The 23653-nt window shown below is 38.9% G+C and overlaps 1 protein-coding gene across 1 annotated transcript in view; it reads left to right on the top strand.

Annotated features, from left to right (window-relative positions):
- The window catches only part of ctnna2 (catenin (cadherin-associated protein), alpha 2), a 673292-nt gene that overhangs the window by 611133 nt on the left and 38506 nt on the right, over positions 1–23653 (top strand). Inside the window, exons 10-11 of the mRNA XM_079811627.1 lie at positions 19649–19741; positions 21091–21247. Coding sequence (XP_079667753.1) covers positions 19649–19741; positions 21091–21247 — 250 coding nt within the window. The remainder of the gene's footprint in view (positions 1–19648; positions 19742–21090; positions 21248–23653) is intronic.

The following is a 23653-nucleotide window of genomic DNA, read 5'->3' as shown; positions in this document are numbered from 1 at the left end:
GATCAGTCCTTAGGCCCTTCCGGCCTCCCTACTGCTTTGAAACACAAGCACCTGGTAGATCCTTGATTTGAGCAGACAGACTCCCCTCGCTAGCAAGGGTTGTAAAGCGCTACGCTGAGTATTGCTCTCTAGGATAACCCGTCTTTGAGTTCCGGGCTAAGTAGGACTGCCAGTTTTTCAGTCCCTTAGTTTGGATGCCCCCTGGGCACCATCCAGAGGCTCTGTTGGTGAACAGACAGGGTTGGCTAAACCGAAGTGTCCATAACACTTAGGGCACCAGGTCAGGCCTCCCTGGTGGCACTCGGGAGAACTGGTTTCCCGAGTAGTGACTGGCTGGGGTTCCTTCGGGTCCCCTAGCCACATTCCCTTAAAGGGACCCCTTCTGTGGAAGTAGTTGTCCCGGGCCTTCAAGCTGTCTAGATGGAACCCCACGCAGTGCGTTAGGGTTCCGTTTAGTTGCATAGCTTGGGTTTATGACCGTAGGGAGTGCTGTCACTGTCAGCCCAGTGTGACCTGAGGGGGAGTCGCTCAGGTTTTTCAATGGAATTACTTGTTTGACAGTTGTCACTGCCAATGGGCAGACACTCCCCTCAGCATGGCGGCATTGGTATATCGTTCCCCATAGCGTCAGCTAGACGCAGCGAGAGTTCCCTTTCGAAAGGGAACGTCTAAGGTTACGTATGTAACCTCTGTTCCCTGAGAACAGGGAACGAGCGCTGCGTCGCGTTGCCATGCTTCAGGGCCTATCTGCCATACAGTCCCTTCAGACGAGAAGATGTGTATGTGTTGGCACAGCGCCCTTTTATACTTCCGGATCGCACGATGATGACGTCATGGGCTGACGTCGGTCAATGACTTTGCCGTGATTCGATAGTAGCTTCAGACACCAGTCACGCCGAGGGCGTTCCCCATAGCGTCAGCTAGACGCAGCGCTCGTTCCCTGTTCTCACGCTTAAACTCTGCAGACCCTGTACAAACCCTTTGAAGATACACAAAACACTGCTAAAAGTGATAAACATGCAAGTATATGTTGTCTGAGCTGTAATAAGGGGTGTGGGGGACCTCTCTTCAGATCCATTTGAATAAATCTTGCATACAACATGATAGAGACAAAATGATTTTTTCCACCATTTTCTGGAATCTAGTGGAAACAGGCCAAACTGCCTGCAGGGTGCTAGAGCACACAGGGCCTGAGATATACACTTAAAAAAAATGAAATTATAACCAAAAAATCAAAAAGCGGGGGGTTATTACAGCTCAGACAACATATACTTGTTTATCACTTTTAGCAGTGTGTTATAAAACTTCAAAGGGTTTCCTTTAAAATGACACAAAAATTGGGTATTTAGACCATTGTATGTGGGTATAGGAAGCTTTTCACTTTGGGTAGGCCAAATCCAGGTGGAAATCCCAAAAATGGTCCCAGAGCTTAAAAGGTTAAGTCTTAGACTCTATTATGTTTTTGTGTATAAGAGCAGCTGTATGTTAGGCTACTAGTTATTCAGAATATGCTGAAGTCCACAATACTTACTTTTGTATGAGAGCTGCTGGTACAGAATTCTATATTTTTGTATAAAAGCTGTGATTTTGGTACAGCAAAATGTTTATTTAATTTTTTTGTCTGAAGGATTATATTGCTCGTTGCACATACCAGGAGGGTGTTGGTATGTATGTTAGTTATTCAGAATATGCTGAAGTCTTTACTACAAGTATGCTGCTAAAGACACTTTACCTGTTGGTTCTTTGCAATGTTGGTACATATTCTGGCAAATGTAACCTTGCTGCCCTTTTGACTTTTAAAATCACTTCCATTTGTTTTATTAATTAAAGAAATTGGAAGTAAATGAATTATGGGTCATTACAAATATTTTGCTTTAAAAATACCAAGTGAAAAAAAAAAATCTGTATAGAAAAAAAGATGCATCGATAATCGTTTTATCATCGCATCGCAGCCCTCTGAATCGTAATCAAATCGAAGCGTGAGGTGCCTAGAGATTCCCACCCCTATCCAAATGGCAGGCGTCCTATTTGTGTTTCCAAAATTCTTAGCTTTATCATTGCATGTATCCTTCATGGAGAAGGCAGTCCCAGAATGACATTGACTCATCAGTGAAAAAAAAAAATTACAAGCGAAAAATGTCAATAAATGTTCTTCAGTGTAATTAAAAATTGATTATTTTACTTTAATATATCTCTTGTATGCTTATTAGAGCACTGCAGTTAGCTTAGCAACATACGAACGTCAAACTCAATTGAAATCAACTGCAAGTCGATTCTCCAGTGCAGAAGACTTTTTGCATGGTGTGCCTGTGTAGATGATTCCAAATCTGCACTTTTGGATGCTGCCTATGTAGCAGTTCTCCAGGTTTTGGAACAGAGCTAGCTAAAACAGGTTGTAAAAAGGCAGTGCAAATATAAATGTCAGAACTTCCTAATTAATGTCATTGCATTTTGATAGCATTCCAAAAAAAGAAGAAAAAATTCAGCTTTTAAGAACATTAAGATCCATGGTAACTGTCCAACATATAATTCTGTGCTTTCAGTCATTCCTTCTCTTTCGCTCGCTCTCTGCCCTTTCATATTCTCACACCCACCCCCTTGTTCACACCACCTCCTAATGGACAACGTGTGAATGTAAAGTACATCCGTTGACGTGTAACATTAGCAATTTCCGAACACAATCTGGACAGTCTGATCTGATTTAAAACACTGTGCCTTAATGTGCTTCTTAGAAACCTACTCTTAAGATCTGAAAGCATGTATCGTTTTGAATGAAATGAAATAACCAGGAAAAGACACAAAAGCATTGTGAGGTTAAAACAATCCAGTCATGGTTAATGTACGCTAATATACCGACACCTTAATTGTACTGGAAGTAAATGAAGGGGAAAAATAGAGACCTTTCTTATTATTGTAACAAGCAAATTGTCTTCTCCTTAAGCCCTTTTGATTGAGATCCTGATGTAGATTTTAAATCAAAACTGCTAACTCATTGGGGAGCCATGCAGCTGTGTTATGAATTAGCTCTCCAGAAAGCATTGAGGAAATAAAGTAACCTGCTCCCCTGGTACAAATCATTGTCCGTGTCCATTAATCAAGAAAAGGCACGATGTCTAGCGTGACTGAACGTGCAGCTGTAGATCAAAAGGCATGAACAAAGGAGACACAGAGGAGTCACAGACTCAAATTGGCTGTGAGTGTCTTGAAATGATCAATACATTAGGGATATCAGCGATGCCTTTTGCTCTAAACTCAGAGAAGGCCTGCTGTGCAAACATGCAGAGATTGAGAGAGGACATCGCCCATTAGCTGTGAAGATGAATAGCATCATCATGTTATTTGTCGATGGAGATTGGCAACATTTGAAAATAATCAGTCTCATATGTGACACCATCTCTAAGTGGGTGGATCGTGGAGAATAGATTGGATTTGATTTAATCATAAATATATACCCTTTTCATTAACCTTTCTGAGACAATATTTCTTCATTTTATTTTGTTCATCTGTTGCAGACCTCGATTCTGTTGTTAGACAGGCAAAATATTGGGCAAAAAATGTGAGCAGTTTTCTTTTTGATGTTAAAATACATTTCTGAAAAAGGAAAAATAAATGTGATGCAGTGCATGTATTCAAGTTTTTATTAAAGTATTTCGTATAAATATAATTTCAGACCTCCAACTCAAAAATGTCTTATAGTGACTGGTCACATCTACATTTTTCAGTTGGCCTAATTTAATTTCTGTGAATTTAATTGTATCAATTGTGGCAACAGTCTGTTAACATGGACTCAATTAGAAATATGTTGAGCCAATGAAAAAAAAAAAAGTGAATATTTGAATATTTTTAATTGTAGTAGCAATTGTTTATTTCTCACTGTCCCAAAAAAAAAATAATAATAATAATTCATTGCGAAATACATAACACAGACAACAGGGTTGATTTTATCACATCCTTTCAAATCAATTACAACACAGGATATTTGGTGAAAATACAAATTTTACATAATGAAAACATTGAATACATTCTAGAAGTCTTCTGTAACAGGATGTCTTGATGTGGTGAAGAAAACTTTCCAAAGCTGCACGGCATAAGTTAAAAACCTGTAAATAAAAACACAAAATTACATTAATGACAAAGTTCCCCTTCATCACATCTGGCGAGTGACAGAACAGAAGTTCCTTAATTATATAACGAGGATGAGACTTGTGCCAGTCGATGTAGATTTTGCTTTATATTTTATTTTACGTTATGTAAATAAATACAGCTTTTCCAGACCGCTTAAAGTTACTGACACAAGCAATAAAAAATTAAAAAATGGTTGAATAAGAAAATCACAAGCTTGACGTGTTTGATATTAAAAGGCAATAAGAAAGAGAAAGAGGCTGATGCCAACTGCAATCTAATGGCACTGTGTTCAGCAGTCACATCGCGGACATATCAAACGAATTGCATCTCAGAAGTCGATCAAATTGTACTTTAGACCTATATGACGAGGAAAATAAAATTATTGGCCACCATCAGATAAGTATGTGGAAACTGCAAAAACACAATCATGAAACCAATGAATGCATGAAATCGCGATTCTACAAAATGCTTTTTAAACTTTATACCAGGTCTTAAGTCGGGTGCACACTGTGCGATTTATAATAGTCCTTTACGATTGTTGCTTGTCAGACTGTACGAAGATGTTCCCCGCTGTAAGCCATGTCACACTGTAAGATCTATGTTGTCATTAATGTCAGACTGTACGATAGTCAAGGCGCGCAAAAAACGGACGCACGCAAGAAAACTCGTCTGGAGCTTTATATCATCAATCAATGACGCGTTCGGTGACCGTGAGCTGCATTACACGCGGGATTGAAATGGTGGCTACAAAGAAATCTCAAGCGCTCATTTTGGTCATAGTTTGTCTTGAAAAACGAAGATAATTTGACGGTCGTCGTAGGAGAAGTCACACTGCAGGATTGTACGGCAAATTCATCTGAGGTAAAAATTTGATCACAACGGTCATTAATCAGCTGTCGGTGAACATGTCAAACTAACGATCAAAGACTTCAGATTTTAGCCTAGGATCAGAGGAATCTTTTAGGATTTGCAAAATTTGTCTCAGACGACCAAATCGTGGCCAATATCGCACAGTGTGTACCCGGCTTTAGGGCAAAACTTTTTATTTTAGATTAGAATTGTTTTTTGATTAATTGAATTGCTCAATAATACTCACCATAATGTCTTGACACTTTTTTGTTTAAAAAGTTTGTTTTCGGTCTTCAGCACCAGCTAATTTGGCTCCGCTCGCTCTCCTGCACATCGGCATTTTAATTCTCACACCAACGGTCTCCCCAACGCTATCTCACAACCAATTATTTTACGAGGTGCCTAACAGTTTTTTGGACGTAGGACTTGTTCAGCCAACACAGATTTTTCACTTCGACTTGATAGATGACTGAGCATTTTTTATTAAATATGTTCGGTGAACATACCTTTTTAATTTCAAGGCCTTAAGGTTAGTACAATGCGGCTTTTTTGAGCTAATATGTAATTGTCGGTTTCCACAATTCTTTTAAAAGTCAGTGGCGGATTCGCAATTTACATGCCGGAATTTGTGAGCGGAAAGATTGAACACTTCTCTAGAGAAGAATCCCTGTGTGTGTAATAAGCAGAGTGTACACAAGTTGTGCACCCGCCTAGAGGTGCATATTACTAACGCGCTCTTTAACTAACACAAAAAATACTGCGTCCGCAGTCGTTTTCAGTTGGCTCAAAATAGCAACGGACCAACAATGCGCCTGAACACACCTCGTTTTCAGACCAGCACGGCCATGGGCGAACAGATGTGCTAGTGCATCTGCTATTTAAACAGCATGGTACTGAACGTGGAAATGTTAACTGTGTCAGGCTGAAAGTAGCAAAAAAACACTTGCATTGCGCTGGGTGTATGATAGGGCCTATAATATTATCAGATAGATAGATAGATAGATAGATAGATAGATAGATAGATAGATAGATAGATAGATAGATAGATAGATAGATAGATAGATAGATAGATAGATAGATAGATAGATAGATAGATAGATAGATAGATAGATAGATAGATAGATAGATAGATAGATAGAAACATTTAATACATTATATATTATTTAATATATTATATATTATTTAATATACAATATTGCAATTGAAATAATATTCAAATATGATTTATTATATTAAGGTTATACAGGTATGTGTAGTATGTGGATGTAAGGTCGTAGTAATCTGTATATATATTAGGTGATATTTGGTCTGTCTGATTATGCTAAAAAAAAAATCAAGCTATAATAGCAATAAGGTTAATAATGACCATAAATGTTAGCTCTTGAATATTGAACATTGAAACAATGCTAAAGGAGATTGTGCTTTCATGGACATGCTAGAAAAGAGAGTAGCATGAGCCTCCCAAGTCTACTGCAGGTGAGGAGATCAGTAATTGCCTTTCTTCACACTGGCAGCACACAAACACACACTCACACAGGCCTCTTTGCAGCTCATCCAGACAGAGCTGTTGAGAGACAGCCAGCAGTTGATTGGCACCGTCTCAGTCTCAAGCTTTGCTCGTTTTTCACACTCAGGTAGAAAAGAAAAGCCATCCAAAACCTGCAACTGCCACAGTTTACCCAAGTAAAAAAAAAAAAAAAAAAAAGCTGCAAGATATCTTTCTCTTTTCGCTTCAGCACGCTTACCCCTCAAATCCTCATCCGAGAGCTTTCACTTGTCTGGATCTGAAATGCAGTCTATCAGAAGGCTATCTCTGGCCCCCTTTACTCAATGAATTTCGTATATGCATAGTGTCTGGATTTTTTGGATAGATTGCATTTACACCATGCATTCTGATGCATTTCCGGTGTGACTGAAAGTAACACTTTTCATAGGATGCAAAAACCTTTATTTTAAAAACATTGGTGGATAATTTACAGTGCTTACTATTTAGACAGATATCAGCAATATCTGGTCTGTTGTGTTTCTCTAAAACCTTCCCACAGTAAAGGATCCAGATATGGATTAGAAGTGAAGATAAAGGTTGGAAAATTACATTTTAAATTCCACTTGTGATAATAGACCAGAAAAGAAACATGAGTGAGGATCTGGGGAGAAAAACTAGGGAATCCAAGCATTATCCAGTGGAATAATTCATGGGATATTGTTCATTACATGGGGTGAGAGGATTTTAAGATATGCATGTTGTCCTTTTTTTTCATTACGCGAGAAGAATATAAAGAAAAGGGCTAGAACCCACAACAGCATTGGTAGGAATAAAAGAGATGGATAGATAGTAGGGCTGGGCGATATGGCTGAAAACGGAATCACGATATAAGTGTTTCATATCGGTCAATATCGATAATTACTGATATGATTTATGACCTATTTAAAATAGGGACCAGGAGAAAAATATTTTACATTTAAACATTTTTATTTTAAACGTAACCTTCCTCTGATTATAATCCTCTCAGTTATAAAGGCAGAAAGGTCAATACAACCATGGAAAACACTAAAATAATTAAAACATAAACACAAGTCTAAAATCACAATGAACATTTAAAATGATCTCTTAACATTAAGGTGCAGTGCCTCCGTTATTTCTTTGAAACTAGCATTTAGATGCTCTGTCATAAGGCACTGATGCAGAGTAACATTACCTCTCCATGTAGTTTCAAAGGCTGAATCCGAAATCGCCCCCTATTATACCCTTAAATAGGGCATTATTTGAGGGGACAGCCGTTTGTAGTGGTGTCCGAAACCATAGTGGACGTTATTGAGTGCACTCATTCTATCCCACTTTGCACCGCAGTAACAAGTGTACAGCCGATGTACACACAGCGCCTGTCCGAATTCGCTCACTTGTTTTCATTGACTCCTTCAAGTGAACTGTATCAGTGGATTAAAGTAGGGAATGGTGATTGGTGGTTTTAGGGGGCGATTTCGGATTCAGTCAAAGTCAAGAATAGCACAAACGAACGAGGCGCACGCGTTGTTAGCGGAGGCTCGCGCTGACCAGTCTTGGTGGTGGGGACGGTCAGACTTATAAAATCCAAAAAACTGCCATACTGGCGAGCTGACTTGTTTTCCTGTTTTCTCAACAATTTCCTCGCTCGCTGCGGCACTCATTTTCCGCTTATCACTCCACGCCGGTTCTGTTTACTGAAGAATGAATCCAACACGAGACAACGATATGGCGCAACCAAACATGATACAGTTACCTGATTGGCTGTTAGCCTGTCACTCCCTACGTTGCTTGGTTACCACAGAGTGAGTGCCTTTGTTCATGCAACCAAACTTGTTTCGCAAACTCTGGTTTCTTCCGACGAAGAAAAAAAATTATCGAACGTTTTATTGAACGCATTTTTTATTGATATCGATTACGTGTCTATCGCGATACATATCGTTATCGTTTTATCGTCCAGCCCTAATAGATAGACAGACGGGCACATAGAAAGAATTTGGCCCTGTTGTCATATTTTAATATGGTCAAGCACTATGTAATTGTGATCACTCAAATCACATATTAGTACCAAGTGCAAAGGGGGTCTCTCTCTCTCTCTCTCTTCCTCTCTCTCTTCCTCTCTGCTGAACTTCCGTTGTTTTGCTCTCCACAAGCATTATCTCCATCCAAACACTTTTAAATGCATTGTTTATCTCCAAACTGTTTTAAATGGTGGTCCTGGAGTATTCTTAAATATACATAGAAATTACAAAGAACAAGCTTGGCTCCATTTTCATAATTGGGCTCGGCTGCCAAACACAACTGCTTGGCTTGCACCCTCACGAGGAGAGATCGATAGTTCAGTGAAAGCTGAAAGCTGCCCGCTTGTACTTTGGGAAGTTGGGGAGGCACACAGTGCCTTCCAAGTTTCTCAAGCTTTTTATGTTGAAGACCTATTATCTACTCCGATTTAAAGGCATGTTGGGATCTGAGTGCAAGATGTGAGAGTAACATCAATCAATCCAAATGTTCTCTGTGGGCGCTTATGTCCATGAGAGCTGACCCCAGAATTGAAGCAGAGCAGCCCACGCAGCCTTGAGCTGAAACAGGAAGTTACTTTACACACTGAGCAGAGATCTTTTTGTAATGATTTAGCTAGGACTTCAGTAGGGCATACCCACAGCTGGGTAGCAATGAACCACCTGGCCCATACCACTCTATCACCCTCTCGGGCATCCATCCTTCTCAATTCTCCATCCATGAATACATCAGCGTCGTCCGATTGGACGGCATCTCCGCTGTTGCCCTCGGCGATTAAAGTCGCCACCCTTCCCCTTGCCTCTCCACTTGTACAAAGTCAAGCATGTCCACTCTGCTTTATGGATTGTTTATATTGCTTTCAATTACCTTCCCATGTCCCACAATGAAGTCAGTAAAGTTTTATATGCTGGAAATTACTCTCCAGGCACCCATCTCCACCATAACTGCCAGAACCCAGACAGAAGCTCTACCTGCCTTGGAAAATAAATCATATTTAGAATTCATCAAAATAATTTAGAGTTTATTAGGGTTTATATGCCAATCTGAGCAGTGCTTTGGGCCTCGACTTTTATACCTAGCGGTCGCTTGTCAGTTGTTAAACTCATTAATAAAGCTAAAAATCACACAGCATTGCAACTAAATTAAATTTCACAGCGCCGGTTGTTCTCAGTGAAATGTGACTCGCATGAACCCTTAAAATAGTCTTCTGAAATTGTTTGATGTTATCTTGGTTTGCTGTGTGCTGTGATATGTTCTCTAGATTCTGATATGAAAGAGGCTAAATATAGCTATGTTTAATATTGGGATCATAGGAAATGTAGGCCTAATCACCAAACGCACGCACACAGATATTAAATGGTAAAACTGATATGATATACATATATTAAACATATTTTAATATTTGTCACAAAATGTGAAGCTGTTTGCACTTATATCAGCCGGATCATTCATTTTATATAAATGAGTACATTTGAGTTTAGTAAACATTGTCAAATGAATTAACATGAATTACCACTTTTTCTTTGAATTACCAGCAGAAATAACTACTGAATATACAGTAATATACTGATATAAACCATCCCTTCCACCCCATATATTTCTGTACCAAATCAAATAAAAAAGAAAGAAGAGGATTTGAAAACACACTGGCTGCAATCACAAGAATAGCAATCAATATCTAATCTAGCCCAAATCAGTCCTGACGCAACAGAACTAAATGCAAATGCAGTACGAGACAAATTAAAAAGACACAAGGGGGTTTATTTTATTGCAGTCAATAAATGTATCTACAAGAAGCAATAAGTATTTTGCTGAGATTGCATGATGTATGGTATGATATCAATAACGATGCATAAATGTTATTTTCTCAAAAATGTACACACATGCTGCTCACATATTATTGTAGCCTGGTCTATCCATCCATCCATCCATCCATCCAGTGAAAATCAATGTGCTCTAATGTTGTTTTGGACACTGACCTTCATTGTATTGGCAAAAACAGTTCCTTTGTGTTCCACAGAAGAAAGAACGTTGTACACGTTTTGAACCACATGAGGGCGTGTAACGTTTTATTTGACTTATTTATTTAAAGTTTAAGTTGGTTCAATATTATTTTGAGTTGGTGTCAGTGGTTGGTTTTACCTGTGCACCACCATATCAAGGAAGTAGCAAATGTCGTTCACTTTGTGAACACTAAAAGCCAACAATGGCAGGCACTGCATCTTTCCTGAAATAAGAAAAGTAATCAACATGGCTTTCGACAGGCTTTCTCTTTTCATTTGGTTGGCTCTGCTTTATTTGCCTCAATTCAGCTTTGTTTATCAACTGGATGATTGTGAGGCACTTAATTATGCCACACTCCAAACTGCAGGTTTCCCAGGCAATAAGCTCCTTGGCACAGTGACTTAGTCGAGGAAAGTGGTGTGGACGCTTACTGACTTCTTAAGCAAGGCCTGTGACTCGCATGATTAAGATTACAGACTCTGGAGACAAATAAGACTCAATCTGGGACGGTGTGTGTGTGTGTTTGTGTACCTATGTCCTTCTAGGTGGTTGAAGGCACTTTTGATAGTTGTTACTGTGTCCAAGGTTTAAATTGAAGAAGCTTATCACTAACTCCTGTAGTGAAGTTGGTCTTTTAGCGTTTCCAGCTTACATCTGCAGAGTGCTGAACGAAGTGTTATCCTGGTAGGCAGGAATGTAAAAATACCTAGCTATTTTACAGCATATTAGGACTGACATTTTCATGGTTTTGTCTGAAATATTACTCTCATTTTTAGTGTTTAAGCTTGCCCATTAACTGCATAATGTGCGTTGATAAAAATAATAAAGGTTTTGGTCATGATTCTAAGACAATAACCTTTTAAAAAATATATAGGCCCATGTAGATTGATATCATAACTTTTTATAATACTTACAACATATACTATGTGTGTACTATGCAGGGTTAAAGTTAACTAAAACTAAAACCATAAAATGTTACTTAAAATAAAAATAACTTAAATAAAATATAACATTAAAAGAAAAAAAAACATGTATTGCTCATTTTCATTCTTTAATTTGATTTACAAAATAACTAAAACTAAAACAGAATAAATTTTTTAAATATTAACAAACCCTTTAATCAAAATGGAAAATGTTACAATACAACTACTTGGGATTCATAACAGTATCTTAATGATACTAAATTAACACTAATACTATGGTAATATCATGGTTCTTTTTAAGTGCTAGTGTGTAAGGTGAACATTTGTCATATTGTCATATTTTACCGTACCATAGAAACTGCACATTTCACAGCATTACAAATGATTGTTTGTAAACCACAGGAAACCAAATATTCGGTACAACTCTTTTTTGTTAACCCAAGTATTCTCTAAGGTTCAGACATTTTGTGAGAGATTATGAAAAACAAATATATTAATGGCAACCTTGCAAACAATATTTTTAACAGGGTTGTCCCTGTTGATAAGGACAATGGCAACAACAAAAGAAGCCGCACCAGCAAACAACATCATCCATATTAATGACAATAGTACCAGCGGTATTTCTACTAAAATCAGGTGAAATAGACCAGGAATAGCATTTTAGAACATAATATTTATTTAATGTTGTTTTTATGGAGAAATATCAAGGTTAGTCCTAGACTGTTCATGGTGATTCTCCATTAATATCCTTTTAGATCAAGACTTGCTCTTAATGGTCCTCAAAAGCCATTAACTTACACTTTGCTGAAATGTACCCATGCATACACTGAACCCTTCATTTTCACCAAGGCTAAACCTCTGAAGGGGCTGGAACAGTTTTTCATATTGACCTTCATGCCAGATCTCATTATCTCCACATGATGTCTATTTATGACAACCTCATACATCAAATTCAGGCCTCTTAGTGCAACTTTGGTGACAGTTAACATTTCACTGCGGTACTTTGGAGACTTCTGGCTCTAATGGGGACTTTTGCAAAGAGAACAGTAGAAGAACAGAAGCTGATGGGAAAAGAAAAGCCTCTTGGCTGATGGCCGACTTGCTCCAGACCGCAGCCCCGAGACCCAGTTGAGCATGCTGGTTGGAAGCGTTTAATGTAGCTTACTGGCTAAGGACAGGTAGATTTTAATAATATTGCTCTATTGTGAAATTCAGGCTTCCAGCTAGCTGTGACAGGCCCACCAGCTTTGACTCTATTACACTCTTCCACATTGAGCAGAAGTGTCAGTGTAAGAAGTCAAATGTCAAATGAGAAGATCCATTTTAATGTACAATCCAGTGGCTATAGGCTTATTTTAGATTTTTTTATGTATTTATTTACTATGGCCATGGGAAATGACCACAGTGTTTTCATTCTAAAAAGGTGATCTTAATTTACAATATGTTTAGGGCTCTGGGGCTGGATTTATGACATATTCTCAAGAATAAAATTCTTCTTTATGTGCACAAGTTCTCTGAAGTGACACCAGTGATCTTCTTGCTGAATTTGAAATTCAGTAACATCTCCAAGTCCAATAGGGACCTAGTTTTTAAACTTAGTCTGTAATTAGGCAACAGTGTAATTTACTGCAGCATTCGGCACATATGAGAGTGCCCATACACAGGACACATTCACTTAAGGGAGAGCGCAAAAAAAACAGTGCACACTTATTATTAGGTGTTTTTCATTGGCTGCATTTGAAATTGCATACTCTCTTATAGTATGTACTCTCTTGTAGTATGAACGTAATTTGGGAATAACTACACTCACCATACTTTCATTAACATGTGACCTATCAGCATCAGTTGCGTCATTCACACATCCCCTTCCGTGGCCTCATGGGTAGTAAAGTGTCCATCGTATGCACATTTCAGAACTTTTTGCTTTCATGAGTACTGTGAACTCTGACATACTACTCTTTAGGGGTGTAACAATAAACTTGTGTCACGATTCGATACAAATTGTGATACGGAACTCACGATATGATATGTATCGCAGTATTTTAAGCCAAAATAAAGAAGAGGTTATTTTCTTATTAAAATACTATTATTATTATTGTATTATTATCAGGACCCACTAGCCTGACGTCATTATATGAGTCTGATACTGCTCCATTGGGCTGTGATTATGGGGCGTATTTCAACCGAACCAGGAAAGACCTCAATTGGATATACCTACAACCAATCAGAGCAACGGAGTATGTGATGTATGTTGAGAAACGCATAGCTGTCAACAGAACTCAACTGCACGCACACTGGAAGAAGTAGAAGATGACTGTAAACGATCTTTGCCGGTGTTGTAAAAAGAATTTAAGGATACACGGAGTACTTACCAACACATACATTTTTGACAGAAAGAGTAAAGGTGAATGCATATACGAAAAAAATTATCCGTTTTGTAAACAAATTCAACCCAAGCGCTCTTTGGTGACATGAATGGTTACGTTACTGTTGATCATCTGTCCATCATCGTATAAAGCCCGCCCTGACAAAGAATTTCTTGGGATTCATCTAAAGAAATGTCTAACTTATTTCTTAAGAAGATTTTTGTGCATCCAGCCCCTGATCCCTGTAGCAGAACCAAGGTACTGTCATGATATCATAAAATAAAACTATGGTAATCTGATGTATATTTTGGTTCTGAATGATACCATAAATGTGGAGTTCCATTAGCACAATTTCAGTAAACTTTCACAGGCAAAAAGTTAAATTGCCTATTGTCAATAGTGTAGTGATGTATGAAGCACAGCTCACACAGAAGTCACTTTCAAAGCAAGCAGCTTTCTGTTAGTCACCACAGGAAATTCACATGACCAACTGAACCTGATGCGAAATCTGCGTAGAGAAATCGTTCGCTCTCACACGGAATTCCTGCATCATCTGCAGGAACACCACTTCAAAATGTGTGCAACTTAGCATAAATGCTAACCTCATGGTCACAACACTGAGAAGTCCGGCACTTTCTGCATTTTTCCTGTAACTTTGCATTTAAATCAATATGTAAACTTGTCTGGGCCTTTTCAAATCTCCCTGTAGACACGTCAGGGGTCATCAGGTTTCAAACTTCACTGTTGAGGTTTGTTTCTACCTCTCACATGGTCACGCTTCGCGACCTATGTTTGTTTCCCCCCCAGTGGGCCGTTCTGCTTCATCTGTCCTGACAGGCTGATTTATTTGCACTCTGACCGGGGTACGGTTGGGGAATAGGGGGAAGCACTCAAGCTAACACCTTCTTGTGCCCCACTCTTAACTGACTCTATTCTGACATCGACTTCCCCTATTTCTCTTAGATTCTGTCCATGAACGCTCATTCAATTTTTCCCTATCCAGATGGAAATGCAATAAACAATACCCATTTCTTGACAGGAAGGTTTCGACCAAGAAGTGCTGAGATGTCTGAAATACTGATTGTGAGAGGAGGTACAGACCCTGTTCCATGAGCTAGGGAGCTGCCTTCATACTGTAGATTGAAACCTAAAAGGAACCTCAAAAGTGATCTGAACTGAAATGCTCTGCATATCAATTAACTTTTTGTGTCGTACAAATAGTGTTCATCGTATCGACCATGTTGCTAATGCAACACTCACAAGCATAAAAAATACACTGAAAACCGCACAAAACTTTTTTTGTATTTTGTAATTATATTTATAATGATAATGTAAGACTGGGGAAACTGTAAGAACTGTAGGAGATGGCAACTCTCTGAGAAAAAGGAAATTAACATCTGAACTCACTCTTGTGCATTAAGCGTCCCCATCCAAGACGACATAAAAATGAGTTAATCATCCAAGAATTGCAAATCTACGCTCAGGTTAGTAGCGGACTACAGCACAGTTTTGATGAAGCATAAGGGCACACCAGACTGATGTTTTAGAGCTCTGACTAACACATTCAACTTTTATTTATATAGCGCTTTTAACAATGTAGTCACATTGACATTAGATACGTATACTTAGACTGTAGAGGCTAGTGGACCTTCCGTTTAGAGCAGAAAAAAAATTGTTAGACCAATCTAAATAGGGTGAGCCTCAACTCCTGATTATTTTGATATTATTCTAATTACATGTATGTGGGAATCCACGACATGATTATATAAAGTTACCATTAGAGGAAGTTAAGTTGGTCGCTTGGTTCTATGGTAATGGTCATGGTCATGGCCTCTGGTTAAATATAGTCTTGCATTAATTAAGTGGGTTAAGATCTAAGGGGACTGAAGAAACAATATTCTAGAATGATCAATGTGGAGCACGTATGTTTATCTACAATATTATTTAATCACCTCTGTCTAGTGACTGACGACTGTCGACTGACGAGGTTGTGAAAAAAAGATCTTAATCTGGCCGGTGCGAGACTCGAAGTGTTATCGGAATTTGGATGAACGGGAATAATTTCAACAAAGAGTTAAACAGAATAATCTATTATACAAATGACCAAATAACCAAATGGCATTCTAACCTAAATTCGAGGTCGTGATAAAATGGAGTCAGATTAAAATAAATTTGAATTAAATTACTTTGCCCCGCTGAAAAGACCGAACGCACAGAAACCTTCACCCGCTAATCGTCAGCCGTCAATGGGACGATTGGGCAGGCCTTACAATAATTTCTCTCACTATTTTCACTGTCATTCTGGGCAGTGTTGTTGTAGTGTTATTTATATATTGTAGTAATTATTAATATTGTGAATTAGCTTTTATTTAATATTTTCAGTTTTAATTTTGTCTTATTTATTTTCATCATTTTATTTTTATTTTATTTTTATTAATTTTTTTGCTTTCATTTTATTTCAGTTAGTTGCCAAGGCCATGTTTCTCATTTTTGTTTTACATCTAATATTTATCTTTTATTTTATTTCAGATTTATTTCAATTAACATTTTTAATAGTATTAATTTTAGTTTTTACTTAACAAGAACAACACTTATTGCATGATTGCCTATCATAGACATTTTGGAAAACCCTTTGCATTAGGGCACTGCATTAGTGATCACTTAAGATGCCTATATAGGTACCTTATTACATTTTGTAACATTCTTTTTTATTTTATTTAGTATTAATATTAGTAGTAGTAGTAGTAGCAGCAACAGCAGTAGTAGTATTTGTAATTAATTTATAAATATTGTATGTAGCATGGATAGTTTTAATAATTTAATTATAATTTTTAATATAGTATGCATAATTGCATTCTAATATGCAATATTTTGTATTTGTTTTGTTGTATTTATTTAATTTTAAGAAATATTCAAGGGTAAAGCTGATACTCAGCAGACTGATTCTCTGGATGTGGTCGTCCAAACGAAACGCTCAGAAATCAATAGTTCTTTTATAAAGGTCTAACTAGACAACACATAATGGTCGGTCAGAGAGACAACACGGTTACGATGCGGTTTCTTTCTCTGAAATATTCTAACATGCAAGGACACGCGCACACACGCTTGTCTCAACCTAGCATGAAACTCATGAATATTATTTTGACATCCTTGGCTGCCTAACAGGGGCCTTCTCTTTAAGAAAATAAAAAGGACTCACAAAGGAGGAGTGGTTCTTTAGATAATTGCAATTAGTATTTTTGGCCGGACACTGTGTCTTGGCTGAGATCCAGCTCTGAGAATTGAGTGCTGGAGCATCGGCCAGTTCTGGCTGCCGTCCAGGAGCTGCTGCTGGTTTGACTGCATGTTCAGACCATGAAGGACTAGTGAGGACCAAGGGAAGTGAGGAATTACATGACACGATATTATTTCCTGCAAACGCTGTGAGTCCCACACTGCCAGCCTGGTGTATAAAACAACCCCCTACCTTTCCATCCGGTCCTTTATGCTGCTGTCACTTGCCCCTTTTCTACCGAAAGGGTGGTGGAACTGGTGGCCACTTCCAACTGCACCTCTAAGATACAAGGTGGACCTGGCAGTTAGGGAAGGATGTGGTTGCCACACTCTGTGGGGAAAAAAAATGCTCAAAATCCATCACTGGAACGGCACCTTTTCAAAAGATCCTAATATGTACCATTTTGGTACTAATATTTACCTTCAGGATATTAATCTTTTAGGGGTAAATAAGGTACAAAGGTATACCTTTTGAAAGGGTACTGCAGCCGCTTTTGTGTGTGGTGGGCCAAAGTCACTAAGGCGGGATCATGACAATGGAAAATGGGCTTTTTCTCATATAGGGGTGGAAATCACCACATATATATATATATATACACACGATGCATCAATGAATATTTTTTATCCCCATTGGCACTCTTATGCACACATTATCACTTGCAATCCTCAAGCATTTTAGTCTTTACACTTTTAGCAGCACAGCTAAACACACACACGCACAAATGCACACATGCAAGCACACACTTAAACGCAAGAGCGATCCATCAAAGCATTCAGAGCTGTCAGGGGTAAACAGGAGAAAAGGGCCGTAAGCAAGAATCTTCTAACACAGATTTGATTTGCCTCGATTTACCTTAAAAAAAGAAGAGAAGCCTGCTGATATGGCTTCAGTCGTATTGCATTTGCCAGCAGGCATATGTCACTTTAGCGCTGTCAAAATCCTTACTCATGGCTGCAGTGTAATCTGATTTACCAGCAGAGGATGAGATGCTTGGAACACCAATTCTGAATTATCAAAACGGCACTGACACACCTATTAGCGCTTTTCATCGAGGTCTGACGTGTCACCAAATTATAAACTTTCTGAGGAATATTCCGGTGTTTTCTGTCGGATCCGACGTTTTTGGCAGAAGGGGAGGAGGGAGGCAGCCAGGTTTTTAGCATCCAATCTGGCCAGTGCTCTTTGCGCAGATGCTTTTCTGATGATGGAAGCGAGCAAACACGAGAGAGAGAGAGACCTTTTCTCAACGCACACGTGTATTCACGTGTATGCACCGATCCGGCATTGCCAGATGCACTGCATGATGGGTAACCTGAGGGCTTCAGGCAGGCAGAAATTAGACAAGGAGGTATTGCGCATAGAGGAACCATCTGCTAGTTTAATTACACCTTTTCTGTCATTTTTCCCCAGGTAAGCTGGCCTGATGATTTACATGGGAACATGAAGTTCATTACATTAGAAATGAGTACATTTTTTAATTGTTGTTAAATTATTATTATTATTAAACAAAACGCTGGCCTTCTGTCTGTAATATAATATATCGCCAGGGCCATCCTTTGGGCGGTGCAACTGGTGCGACCAACATCCCAACAACCCCTCCAACCCTCGGGAAGGCGATCGTGAACGGACCAACCAAGGGGGCCACACTTCCTCTAACTCGCACTAGCTAACTTTAACTCTGTCTCTGTGTAGTCCCAATCTGTCCCAATATACGGGGATGGCCCTGTATATTGCACATGTAGTATAATATTGCCCAAGCACGCATACAGACTGTCTACAAACATTTTCCTCATCACCCCCCCCCCCCCCTCTCTTTTTTCCTCAGGTAAACTGGCCTAATGATTTTCATGTGAATGTGAAGTTCAGTAATGAACCCTGGTTATTCCACCTGAGTGCTTTGTGTTCGCAATTCGGATGGAAAATTCGACATTACTTTATGAGAGAATAACAGAAACGCGACAACCTCCAATTAGGACCCCTCTCCGTGAACGCTGACATTTTGGGGGTAATTGTGTTTTCGTGATGGGAAACACAGGCACATGTGAATAAACTGTCACTTCAGATGAGAAAATGAAGCGGCAGCTTCTACATTTCCTGGAGATTGGCCGGTAAAAATTCAAATTACAGTGTGTGTGATGTCAATTATTCCAATAGAAGCTATTTTTAAAATAGTAAAAGAAAGACCAAGGCGGGATTATATGGAGCCAGGGGAACGGAGGGAAAGAGGGAACCACAAATCATGTTCTTCACGCTGGGAAATAACAAATACCAATCTAACACTTGAATGAGCCCTAACTCTCTGTACATATTTTGCCCTGACATTGCCTTTCAAGCCAAGCATTAAATCCTTATCCATTGCACACAGTGCTGATAACTTCAAACATGAACAGCAAAAAGGACTATGTGTTTGTGTACGTGTGCACTTTGCTCGGAAGCTTTATTTGCCCCTGTCCGAATGCTAGTCTAACCTGCCTGATTTACAGAAATCTGGCAACCAGAACCCCAAGGTCGCTTTATACTTTAACCTCGACGTACAAATGACCCAGTGGCTCACTAACACACTCTCCCTCTCTCTCTTTTTCAGGTGGCCAACCTCGCCTGTTCCATCTCCAACAATGAGGAGGGTGTGAAGTTAGTGCGCATGGCAGCTACACAGATCGACAGCCTGTGTCCTCAGGTAAAAGGCCTGAACTTTTGCTATCCACCCAGTGTTCCGTTTTCTAGAACCTCTTGCAATAGTTTTATATGGTGGTGACAATTAGGAATTCACCACTTATTCACTACAATGCACCTTATTTGCAAAATTCTATTTACTTGCCTGCCGCAACTACCATTGCACTATTACTAACCATTGAAAGCACATAATTTATTTTAGAAGAGATGTTTGTGTGCAATTTTTATTCATGATGGCAGCTGAAGAATATCCAGGCACATATCCAGACCCGTCATATTTATAAAAATATGACTCACATTAGATGTTTTTATCTATTCAAAGTCAACAAGAAATGCTGTTTGCAATCCATTGAAAAAAAATGTGAGGAAAAAACCATTGGAAGCAGAAAAAAGAGCTTGGTTTTTTAAAAAGAGATAACATGCACACTAGTAATCATTCATAGTGAGACAAGTAGTGTGTGTATTAGAAATGGTATATAATAGGCTCAATTCGGCCAGCATGAAATAGCGTTGGCAAACCATTCTTTTTAATGATTTGGTTGTGACATGAGAAATGTTGGGAAATTAGATTTTATACATTGAGAATTGAATGAATTGTGAAAAGCTGCGAAGACAGCTGGTTTCTGGGGAGGTGTTGAAAAAAAAAAGAGGGCTTGGTGACGTCAGCCAAAACAAAAAAAGTTAATTCAGTGGCGGAGGAATTCAGAAAGATTTCGAAGACAAACATTCTGTCTCTTTGGAGTAACGTGCCCTAACCAATCCTTCATTACAAGTGTCAGAAAGAAATCTGGCCTCACCATGTAGTGAATTAATTATGAGTGAGGTTGGAATGGAGGTTCCAGTAAAATTGAGGTATTAAGATTCAAGAAACATTTTCAATGTAGTCACCGCTAACAGATCTCACATCCTGATTCTGATAAAGTGACCTCCTGCAAGTAAAGCAAACACTAGGAAACTCTGGAAGTAATTGTGAGTTGCTCAAGATTGTTTCCTCTGAGCAATGTAACAGGCTACTAAGAGATTTTGGCAAAGACAAATTGACTCTACAGTAGCAACGTCTATCAACAAGAGACCTTAAGATTTTATGAATCATCATATGACTCAAAGTGTCAAAGCAGCAGGTTTTCTGAGGCTTATAGGTTCATAAGTAATGCAAAGAATGTGCATGGCTAAATCATTTACATTTTGTCTTAAAACATGCATAGTTTGACTCCAAGTCCAATGTCTTGGAGTTCTGGTTAATACAAACTCAACTAGACTTGGATTCAGGCATGTGTCTACACCATTTGTCAATAGCATGACTTTTCTTGAATTTTGGTAAGGCTCAGAATTATACCGTTATCCTCCTCACAGGTAATCAATGCAGCCCTGACCTTGGCCGCACGCCCTCAAAGCAAGGTGGCTCAGGACAACATGGATGTTTTCAAGGACCAGTGGGAGAAGCAAGTACGCATCCTGACTGAGGCCGTAGATGACATCACTTCTGTTGATGACTTCCTGTCTGTTTCAGGTAAAATGGAAACAGAACAAAGATCAGAGGTCCAAATCATTGACTGATTGTCAATGGCCTGTCAATTAAAAAAAAAAAATCTATATTACAAGCACATGTATTATTTGCATAATAATAAGTGAATAAACAGAGTGCTTAAGCCACTGTGTGTGGGGGTTATTATGCCCTGATTTCACAGACAGGGCTTAGATTAAGCCTGGATTAGGCCTTAGTTCAATTAGGACATGTAAGTAGCTTTTAAAAACATCCCTTAGAAGAAAAAAACATGACTGGTGTGTATCTTGAAACAAAACAATGGCACTGATATATTTTAAGATATGTCAGTGCAAGTTGCTTTCAGTTAAAACATGCATTTTAAGTGGCTTTCGCAATGGAGGAACCTTTTCATAGTTCCTAGAACTATTGGTGGAAGTACCCGGATTTTGGTGTGTTCGCACCGCCGGAACTAGAAATGATTTTAGTTCTAGGAACACCTTTTGAGAGAACTAATTTACCCCAGTGGTTCCCGGTGCTTTAGTCTGGAACTAGTCTTGAGCCTTCTGTGTGTTTTTTGTGAGATCACCAGTACTTACTGCCAGGTGGTGAACAGTAAATCAAGCAACCATTAAGGCTTTAAGAGCGTTTTAAGCATAGATTTTTTTGAATGTGAATGTCCATCATCCTCCTCTTGACATCTAAACTCTCCACACTGAGTATGGTGGTAGAATAAAGCAATATCTATTTTTCCCTCTTTATAATGGACACTCTAAAATGTCAGCTGCCTCCACCATCAAAATCCCATTATCTTGAATGGGAATGTCCATCTTACTAACAGATGGAGAACAGAACACTGGATAGGAATGTAAATGGCCATATAATTTAACATAAATATGGACAATTATGACCTTCTGTATATGTAGCCCTTCTTTGTAACAGGGTTCACTCACATTGTGTTGGACTCAAACCTATGTATTGCTTATATAGATCATTTATAGATTAGTTATAAAATATATAACTGAAATTATATATATATATATATATATATATATATATATATATATATATATATATATATATATATATATATATATATATATATATATATATATTATACACTATACACTCACCTAAAGGATTATTAGGAACACCATACTAATACTGTGTTTGACCCCCTTTCGCCTTCAGAACTGCCTTAATTCTACGTGGCATTGATTCAACAGGTGCTGAAAGCATTCTTTAGAAATGTTTGCCCATATTGATAGGATAGCATCTTGCATTTGATGGAGATTTGTTGGATGCACATCCAGGGCACGAAGCTCCCGTTCCACCACATTCCAAAGATGCTCCATTGGGTTGAGATCTGGTGACTGTGGGGGCCATTTTAGTACAGTGAACTCATTGTCATGTTCAAGAAACCAATTTGAAATGATTCGAGCTTTGTGACATGGTGAATTATCCTGCTGTAAGTAGCCATCAGAGGATGGGTACATGGTGGTCATAAAGGGATGGACATGGTCAGAAACAATGCTCAGGTAGGCCGTGGCATTTAAACGATGCCCAATCGGCACTAAGGGGCCTAAAGTGTGCCAAGAAAACATCCCCCACACCATTACACCACCACCACCAGCCTGCACAGTGGTAACAAGGCATGATGGATCCATGTTCTCATTCTGTTTACGCCAAATTCTGACTCTACCATCTGAATGTCTCAACAGAAATCGAGACTCATCAGACCAGGCAACATTTTTCCAGTCTTCAACTGTCCAATTTTCGTGAGCTTGTGCAAATTGTAGCCTCTTTTTCCTATTTGTAGTGGAGATGAGTGGTACCCGGTGGGGTCTTCTGCTGTTGTAGCCCATCCGCCTCAAGGTTGTGCGTGTTGTGGCTTCACAAATGCTTTGCTGCATACCTCGGTTGTAACGAGTGGTTATTTCAGTCAAAGTTGCTCTTCTATCAGCTTGAATCAGCTGGCCCATTCTCCTCTGACCTCTAGCATCAACAAGGCATTTTCGCCCACAGGACTGCCGCATACTGGATGTTTTCCCTTTTCACACCATTCTTTGTAAACCCTAGAAATGGTTGTGCGTGAAAATCCCAGTAACTGAGCAGATTGTGAAATACTCAGACCGGCCCGTCTGGCACCAACAACCATACCACTCTCAAAATTGCTTAAATCACCTTTCTTTCCCATTCTGACATTCAGTTTGGAGTTCAGGAGATTGTCTTGACCAGGACCACACCCCTAAATGCATTGAAGCAACTGCCATGTGATTGGTTGATTAGATAATTGCATTAGTGAGAAATTGAACAGGTGTTCCTAATAATCCTTTAGGTGAGTGTATATATAAAAACTAAAAGTCGTATATTCCTTGCCTGGTGTACAATATAATGTATAGACCGTGAATACACTTTCTGGTATGGAGAGTT

This window comes from Gobio gobio (assembly GCF_949357685.1).
Source record: "Gobio gobio genome assembly, chromosome: 3".
NCBI lineage: Eukaryota > Metazoa > Chordata > Actinopteri > Cypriniformes > Gobionidae > Gobio > Gobio gobio.
The sequence above is the reverse complement of the archived record's forward strand: the minus strand, read 5'-3'. Positions and strand labels throughout refer to the sequence as shown.